Source organism: Electrophorus electricus, chromosome 14 (genome assembly GCF_013358815.1).
Source record: "Electrophorus electricus isolate fEleEle1 chromosome 14, fEleEle1.pri, whole genome shotgun sequence".
NCBI classification, from domain to species: Eukaryota; Metazoa; Chordata; class Actinopteri; order Gymnotiformes; family Gymnotidae; genus Electrophorus; species Electrophorus electricus.
The window spans coordinates 22,099,397-22,109,396 of NC_049548.1; the positions used below are offsets into that span (position 1 = coordinate 22,099,397).

General features: G+C 43.0%; 1 protein-coding gene and 1 pseudogene across 1 annotated transcript; one reads left to right on the forward strand and one right to left on the reverse strand.

The window, feature by feature from the left end:
* Window positions 1-571: 571 nt before the first annotated feature.
* LOC118242385 (olfactory receptor 14I1) lies at window positions 572-1,492 on the reverse strand. Its single transcript, XM_035533203.1, has one exon. The coding sequence runs from the start codon at window positions 1,490-1,492 to the stop codon at window positions 572-574; it is 921 nt and encodes a 306-aa protein (XP_035389096.1).
* The window catches only part of LOC113590685, a 20,394-nt pseudogene continuing 11,884 nt past the window's right edge, over window positions 1,491-10,000 (forward strand).

Consider the following 10,000-nt stretch of genomic DNA (forward strand, 5'->3'; position numbering starts at 1 on the left):
CCTGACCCCTAACCCTAACCCTAACCCTAACTCTAACCCTAACCCTAACCCCTAACCCCTAACCCTAACCCTAACCCTAACCCTAACCCTAACCTTGACCCCTAACCCTAACCCAATATTTGTACCTATGGAAGGTAGTGTAATTCAGTTAGTAAATGTTTGCATTAACAGTACATATAACTGCTCTTATAAGGTACATAAAAAACATCCAGCCATCACCTGCTACTTGGTCAAAGCCTGGTTACTCCTGGACTAGTCCAGTAAAAGCCTGGTTACTCCTGGACTAGTCCAGTAAAAGCCTGGTTGCTCCTGGAATAATCCAATAAAAGCTTGGTTATTCCTGGACTATTCTAGTAAAAGCCTGGTTACCCCTGGGCTATTCCAGTAAAAACCTGGTTACTCCTAGACTAATCAAATAAAAGCCTGGTTACTCCTGGAGTAACCATTACAGTGAAGCAACTGACCTCTTAGTGGAACAACCATGCAAAGATTACAAGGGTTAACAACTTACAATTCACTGCAAAAGAACCAGAAAAGCGAGTGAGAGGGAAGATACACACACACACTGAGCTCATTGACAAAACGGCAGTTTCCGTAATCCCCAAAGATGATCCAGTGCCTGGCGCACCTCAGCGTTTCTGAGGCCATAAGCCAGAGGGTTGATACAGGGGGGTATCAGCACTAACACTGCCACCAGCAGGTGGCAGTCCACATCCCTGACAAACATGGTGATTAACCTAATCGCACTGGGAACCAGCTGCAGGAGAAAGATGCCCAGGTAGAACAGGACGGTGCGGCAGGCCCGGATGTTGTCCTGTTCGAAGGGCTGCAGGACTTGCCGGGCCTCCTGATACATGCGGCCGTAGGAGAACAGGAACACTAGGAGACAGAAGGAAAGCAGGGATCCCACGAAAACTTTGTTAAAAGTCTCAAAAGGCAGCGAGTCCTTCATCTGGGCTTGGACGACCTCCGGCTCACACACGAACCCCGAGATTATGTGACCAAATCCGTCGCTTCCCATCAGCAGTAGCATGGTGGATGTACCGGCCGCTGCCAACCCGATTAGCCAGATGAGGGTCAGAAAAATGTACATCCTCCCATTTGTCATAACGACCAGGTAGCGGATACCGTGGCAGGTGTACACGTATCGCTCCAGCGCCATAGAAACCACCGTCAGCAGTGAGGTGACGATGGCGACTGCGCCGCTGAAGAACTGCGCCAAGCACCAGCCACCGAAGCGCAGGGTTTGGTGACGGAACAGGCAGTGCAGCACAGGTGGACCCATTGTCAGAGACTGCAGCAGATCACTCACTACGAGGTTCTTCAGGAGCATGTACCGTGGCTGCCAGGACAGCGAGTCCGAGTTCTCTAGTCCCGACAGCAGGTAGATGTTCACCAGGAGAGAAAACAAAAAAAACACCAACACCAAAACCTTGGAGGCGTTCAGCCAGACCTCGTCATGGACGATGCTCCAGAAGGGGCAGGAAGCCATGCCGGGTAACCCCGGAGACGGCTGCTGTGTTCCGTCCAAAGTCAGAGAAGAAAAATTAGCACAGGAGTCCTGGTGTGGCCCTACAGGACTCATGATTCTCCCGGAGCGGTGAAGATAAAACGGGAATGCTGCAGAGCACTTTGAGAGCTGTAGGAGCTCAAACACTTTAACCGCGAGGCGCTGGAAACGATGCACAAGACCCGTACCTTTCAGCTCCACCGTGATGCTGACGTGATGCTGTCATCTCCTAGCAACCGCAGTCTTGAAGCTTCCAACAGTCCTGTATCTAACATACTCCCTTAGTGAGAGTACCTGCATTAAAACTGGGTGGCATCATGGTGACAGCTGCCTCTCTGAAAACCTGAACTGGAGGTCATCACAGACATTGTGCATCTCACCTTAGAAACCTGCAGTAATTTAAAACACCTTTTCTGTTATTTCATTACTTTTGTGTTATTCCGTTAAGAGCATAGCAGTCTGTACATACTGTATAATGGAATTCAATTTATAATTATACATTTTTATCACTCAGAACATTTTAATATTCAAATACAAAAGCACAGAAACTGTGTAAAATAGACATAATGAGCTCTATTTTATTATACTGGGTGTGAAAATGTCACTGGTTGTGAAAATAACGTTTTTAAATAAATCTAAATGCACTGTGAAAATGACTTACAGTCCTCTAGGATCCATTCAATTTAACCAAGATAAGTCAAATCCACCTTAACACTGAGTTAATGAAGAGGAATATTGATGGTGGAGCCTGAAGTTGTGTAAGAAGACTAATATAATTATTATTTTTATTACTATTACTACTACTACTACTACTACTACTAATAATAATAATAATAATCTCTATATCTATATACAGTATAATAATAATAATAATAATAATAATCTCTATACACACAGTATAATAATAATAATAATAAGCTCTATATCTATATACTGTATAATAATAATAATCTCTATACATACACTATAATAATAATAATAATAATAATAATAATAATAATAATAATAATAATAATCTCTATATCTATATACTGTATAATAATAATAATCTCTATACATACACTATAATAATAATAATAATAATAATAATAATAATAATCTCTATATCTATATACAGTATAATAATAATAATAATAATAATAATCTCTATACACACAGTATAATAATAATAATAATAAGCTCTATATCTATATACTGTATAATAATAATAATCTCTATACATACACTATAATAATAATAATAATAATAATAATCTCTATATCTATATACAGTATAATAATAATAATAATAATAATAATCTCTATACACACAGTATAATAATAATAATAATAAGCTCTATATCTATATACTGTATAATAATAATAATCTCTATACATACACTATAATAATAATAATAATAATAATAATCTCTATATCTATATACAGTATAATAATAATAATAATCTCTATATCTATATACAGTATAATAATATAATAATTATTAAGAACAAATAATTAAGAACAAATATGAAGATTTGTAGATACTAATTAATTCGTGAAAATGTATATTATTCATTAATCTTTTGTCTACATACTAAAAGTGATGCCAGTGCTGTTAAATGTGATGTGAGTGGTGTGATGTCAGTATTGATGAAATACCTGTAGGCCATGCTGCCAAGCTTCTAACCTCCTAATATCATACCATATAAATCTACACATGCGAAGGTCGTCCCTGCCTCTCGACACGTGTGTGGCGAAATGAGCGTGAGGGACAGACATCGATTCATCTTAGGACGTCTTCAGTCCCAGCACACGTGAGGCCATAGTTAGCAAGTACGGGATCTCTGTAGGGTTTCTCCACAACGTCAACATCTGTTACCAGACCAGCTCTTGAAGAAAGAGAAAGTTTTTTATGGTTATTATTTGTAACGTTCCAAGAGAGATGGCCTATAAATAGTCTACAACTGTAATCCCTGTTGGTGTATTCACTTGTGACTGCACGTCATTTAACTACATTAAATGTAGAGTTTTGTGGAAAGAAAAATAATGTCGTAAACAAGGCTGAATAATAATTCAACTCTCATTGGATTTCTGGATTAAGTAGCACAAGTGGCCATGCAATAAAGTTCCACAAAACTCCCGATTGTGTATTTATTCTCTCTCAGACTGTTTGATGTTGTTATCTTTTTTTTTAAGTGTTTAAGTGTTTCTGTCTTTTAAAGCGTTTTGAAAAGACTCAGGCAGGTGAACCTCCACATTAAACATTCTCGTGCCGTGTAGGGCATTTACGGACCGGCAAAGAGAACCACAAGGCAGACCTCTCATTTTTACCGCTTTTTAGTAAAACATTTTAATCGTTGTGTTCAGTTGAGGCTCTTGGCAAATATATTTGCTGAATTGTTTTCTATACAACCAAAGATACCGAAGGACAATAAAAGGAAACGTCTTTCACTGCAGAAACAGTCAAATCTAAGAAACTTCGTTCACATCTAAAATGTTCACGTGTGTTAAATCGACTCTAATTTTAAGGAGCGTTTGTTGAAATGCAGTTACACAGCATGCCGGGGTTACCGGGGGCCGTGAAAGGGATCCGTGCCGGATGGAAATGCAAAAAACGTGAGATACAATGCACACGTGACATTACCTTTCGGCAGCGACAAGAGGAAGCCGCGCAGAATGTAAAGCAAAGCCTACATTTCGTTTTCTTCACCTCGCCTGGCCTCTTTACTGAACAATACACAGCTGTGCATTTGAAGTACGAAATTTGTCAGAACACCGTACTCAAGTAAAAAGCACAGTTACTTTAAAATAATAACTACTCAAGTAGAAGTCAGTCATTTAAATTATTCCTTAAGTAAGAAAGTATCTGTTAAAAACACTGCTCAAGTAGTGAGTTACTTCACTTGTTTATTAACAATTATTTATTATAAATGCAATTATGAGTGAGCACAACTTGAGCAATTGAGGGTTAAGGGTCTTGCTCAGTTTCTTCTCCAAAATATATGGCAGATTATAACAAAACCTGCAATACAATACCATCTATTAGTAGTAGTAATGTTGTTGTTGGGCCTATTGTCTGTGATGAGAACAAAATGAATATTTACCCAATGATGATCTGATGAACTATTTAAATATCATTTCCCCTACATAGCTGTGATTCATATTTAAAAGGCACAGCAGAATTGCTTTTCCTTACAAACAATAGTGATTCACCAGTTATGCTCGCACTAAGCGCAGATACGAGGAGCGCGAGCGCCGCATGGGCAGATGTCAAAGGTCATTGGAGACAATGTGCGTGCGGCCCGCGAAATTAGAAAACGTGCACAAGCGCAGCCGCGTGAGCAGAGCCCTCCGTACGCGCATGGAGACGTGGCTTTAAAGTGTTAGATATAACTGGTATGACTGGAAATGTTTAATGGTCCTCTTTAATGGTCCTATCTGATCAGCAGAATTACCTATACGTCTGAAAAGTATGTAAGCCTGTTCTGTTTAGTGTCTGTCATTTTCCCAAAAGTTTGAAGAAAGAGGCCAGCTTCAGTATTTCCACTTGAAATCGAAATACAATCAACTCTGCCATGTCTTACTCTGCCTCTCTGTTTCTCTCCCTCTCTCTCTCTCTCTCTCTCTCTCTCTCTCTCTCTCTCTCTCTCTCCCTCTACCTCTCTCTCTCTCTCTCAGTGTGTGTGCGTGTGTGTGTGTGTGTGTGTGTGTGTGTGTGTGTATGTGTGCGTGTCTTTGTGTACACGACATTCACTGCGTGGTGTAACTCCCACTTGCGTAAAGCGGGGACTCAGCTGGAGAACATAGAGGAGGATTTTCGGAATGGACTGAAGCTGATGCTCCTTCTGGAAGTCATTTCCGGTACTGTCCGCTCACCTTCCTGACCTCGTCCATCTCGCGCGGTTACGTTTAAAATGCGCTCGAGCAGATCCATTGCAGCTGCATTAGGCTTTAGAAGGATTTGGATTTTTTCAACATGCACAAACAAGCCAGCGTATTTATTTTTTGGCTTCCGCACTGGACAAGATCTGGCCAGCCCTGTGACAGGCGACATTAGGCAGCATGAGGAGATGCCTGAAGCAGCTTGCATGCCCTGCTCTTAGGTGAGAGACTGCCAAAACCAGACAGAGGGAGGATGCGATTCCACAAAACAAAGCCCTGGAGTACATCACCAGCAAAGGGTGAAGCTGGTGTCCATCGGGGCAGAAGGTAACCATGACCCAGGATCAGCTGTGGAGTGTGTGTCCCATGACCCAGGATCAGCTGTGGAGTGTGTGTCCCATGACCCAGGATCAGCTGTGGAGTGTGTGTCCCATGACCCAGGACCAGCTGTGGAGTGTGTGTCCCATGACCCAGGACCAGCTGTGGAGTGTGTGTCCCATGACCCAGGACCAGCTGTGGAGTGTGTGTCCCATGACCCAGGATCAGCTGTGGAGTGTGTGTCCCATGACCCAGGACCAGCTGTGGAGTGTCTGTCCCATGACCCAGGACCAGCTGTGGAGTATGTGTCCCATGACCCAGGATCAGCTGTGGAGTGTGTGTCCCATGACCCAGGACCAGCTGTGGAGTGTGTGTCCCATGACCCAGGATCAGCTGTGGAGTGTGTGTCCCATGACCCAGGATCAGCTGTGGAGTGTGTGTCCCATGACCCAGGATCAGCTGTGGAGTGTGTGTCCCATGACCCAGGATCAGCTGTGGAGTGTGTGTCCCATGACCCAGGACCAGCTGTGGAGTGTGTGTCCCATGACCCAGGACCAGCTGTGGAGTGTGTGTCCCATGACCCAGGACCAGCTGTGGAGTGTGTGTCCCATGACTCAGGACCAGCTGTGGAGTGTGTGTCTCATGACCCAGGATCAGCTGTGGAGTGTGTGTCCCATGACCCAGGACCAGCTGTGGAGTGTGTGTCCCATGACCCAGGATCAGCTGTGGAGTGTGTGTCCCATGACCCAGGACCAGCTGTGGAGTGTGTGTCCCATGACCCAGGACCAGCTGTGGAGTGTGTGTCCCATGACCCAGGACCAGCTGTGGAGTGTGTGTCCCATGACCCAGGACCAGCTGTGGAGTGTGTGTCTCATGACCCAGGATCAGCTGTGGAGTGTGTGTCCCATGACCCAGGACCAGCTGTGGAGTGTGTGTCCCATGACCCAGGATCAGCTGTGGAGTGTGTGTCCCATGACCCAGGACCAGCTGTGGAGTGTGTGTCCCATGACCCAGGACCAGCTGTGGAGTGTGTGTCGCTCACGCAGCACACACCATGGGTCTCTGACTACTCTTAGATCTTTGTCGCTTGACAACTGATTGCCTTGTTTGTCAGTTCCACTCTCATCTGTTGCCCATTACAGAATATTTTAAAGACTCTTTTCTCTGTTTTTAAGGACTACCTGCAGTTCCTTATTTCCTTCGCCTAACCTGCATTGCTCTGCTTACTGCTGCAACACTTTAGACTGCTTGCCCGAGGTTGTTATTAAAGTCTCCCGGTGCCTGTGAAGGTTTCTTGTCTTTTTTAGAGCTTGTGGATGGAAACGTAAAGATGACATTGGGTAAGATTTCGACCATCATCCTCCGCTTTGCCATCCAGGACATCTCAGTGGAGGGTGAGAACGCTCGCGAGCGCTCCTGTGGTAAAGTCTTCTCACTAATCGCTGGGCAGTCCGGACCTCCTCTGAGGCCACGGCCATCAATGACCAGGAGTCTTAAGGAGCAAACTGCGTGTGCTCTCAGGGAGGGAGGGCATACGTTCTGTCCACTGCCCAATCATGGGTGTCTCTGGGCTCACACATCATAAGGGGGTGGAGCCTGTGATTGGGTCCCTCCGCCCCCTGATGTTGCATCAGCTGCAGCGTGGTTGGCTGCGTGTGCCTCAGAGCAAGCAGGGTGAAAAACTGTAAAAAAAATCATGATTAATGATTAAAATATAAGAGATTATATTATAATTATTATTATAATGATTATATACATAAAAGATTATATTATAATGATTATTATTGTGATTATGTACATAAGATATAATTATTATAGTGATTATAAACATAAGATATATAATAATGATTATTATAATGATTATATACATAAGAGATTATATTATAATGATTATTATAATGCTTATGTATAAGGGATTATATTATAATGATTATTATTGTGATTATGTACATAAGGTATATTCTAATTATTATTATAGTGATTATATACATAAGAGATTATATTCTAATGATTATTATAATGATTATGTATAAGAGATTATATTCTAATGATTATTATAATGATTATGTATAAGAGATTATATTCTAATGATTATTATAATAATTATGTATAAGAGATTATATTCTAATTATTATTATAATGATTATATACATAAGAGATTATATTCTAATGATTATTATAATGATTATGTATAAAAGATTATATTCTAATGATTATTATAATGATTATGTATAAGAGATTATATTCTAATGATTATTATAATGATTATGTATAAGAGAATGATTGAGAGTGGTAGTGTTGGGACAAGGGACACCACTGCAGTAGTCCACAGTTCAAAGGTCATGTTGTATTTTAGGAAGACAGATTGCACTTGCCCATCGGTGGGTGCTGGCATACACACTGTGAATATGCTGCTAAATACCTGTGACTCTTTCCCAGATACCTCAGCTAAAGAAGGCTTGCTCCTGTGGTGCTAGAGAAAGACCACCCCCTACAGTAACGTCAACGTGCAGAACTTCCAATGCAGGTGAGGTGTTGTGACACCATTCATGGTGGCTGGTGTGGTAGCCTCTCGCCTCTGTGGAAGTGTTTTGGGAGCAGGTGTGGAGTGAAAAAGTGCACACACACACACACACGAAAGAGAGGATCCAAGCACTAGAGGTTTTATTTCGTGTACGGGGCAGGAGAGAACTGAAGGGGGAGGTTTTAGGGGCTACAAGGGAGGCTTGGTATACAACATGAGAATGCGAGGGAGGGAGGGAGGCTAGTCAGCAGGTGTGTTAGACTAATATTCCGCCGAACCGGACCGGAGAGGTCGGTTGGAAGAGGTGGATGTGGCAGTGCTGGGATGAGCGTGGTTCGTGAAATTTGTGAGAGTGTGTTAGAGTTGGATGAGCTGGGTGAGTCTTTGGTGAATGTGTGTCTGTTTAGACGTAAACTGTTCTGGCCCAGTGAAGGATGGGAAACACAGTCTTAATGGTTCTCAGGTATACAATGCCACCTGTGTTTGCCACAGCCAAGCTTGAGATGTTGATGGTGAAATTGTAGTTCACAGTTGACGTAAACGTGTATGTAACGTAATTGTAAGCAATAGCCTTCAGATTTCGTTCCTTGCTGTTTCTTGTGCTGGTAGATCTGTTCAGATCTGTTGCAGGTATGAAGACAAACAGCTGACATGTTGCTTTCTCCCTTCTGCTCTGTGTGTGTGTGTGTGTGTGTGTGTGGTGTGTGTGTGTGGTGTGTGTGGTGTGTGTGTGTGTGTGTGTGCGTGTGTGTGCGTGTGTGTGTGTGTGAGTGTGTGCGTGTGTGTGTGTGTGTGTGTGTGTGAACCTTCTCCTTCATTTCTGCTGCTGTTTGTGGTGTGTGTGTGTGTGTGAAGCTGGAAGGATGGTCTTCCGCAACCTCATACACAGACACAGACCCGACCTGATCGACTTCTCCAAATTCAACAAGGTCGTATGGTTTGCTTGTTCATGCATGTGCTAACTCAGGCAGGCATTTGCTCACTAAGGAAACATTTCAAATCCCCAACCTTAACCCCGACCCCAACCTTAACCTTGACCCCAACCTTAACCTCAAACCCAACCTTAACCCCGACCCCAACCTTAACCCCGACCTCAACCTTAACCTCAACCCCATCCTTAACCTCAAACCCAACCTTAACCTCGACCCCAAACCTAACCCGGACCTCAACCTTAACCTCAACCCCAACCTTAACCTCAAACCCAACCTTAACACCGACCCCAACCTTAACCCCAACCTCAACCTTAACCTCAACCCCAACCTTAACCTCAAACCCAACCTTAACCCAGACCCCAACCTTAACCCCGACCCCAACCTTAACCTCAACCCCATCCTTAACCTCAAACCCAACCTTAACCTCGACACTGACCATTTTCATACGAGCCAGACTTGCACCAGTCTGTGGATTTATACCATGCTTCCAGACCTCAAACTGTTGCTATGGAGACATTGTGACAGACCCATAGCACTGCTACTTTTGGAGACAACAGGTAGCTGTTGAAGAATCTTTCAGGAGATGCTTTATCGCTCTTCTCCAAGCACACCATCAAGCAATGTGTTACAATCCTGGACTCTCTGGACAAACATCTCTGGAAAATCAAACCTCATTGCAAAGGTCTTTTAGCAGTTAACTGGGTCAAATGCACTAAAGTGTAATTCTGTGGATTGGTGTTTTGTTTGAAATGTGCATAAACTTCGTCCCTGTGACATATTTTCCTAAACAAATGGCCAGACTTCACAAGGTCCCTCCGATGCTGTAACCTTAGGGATGTCTAACTAGTGAGCCAT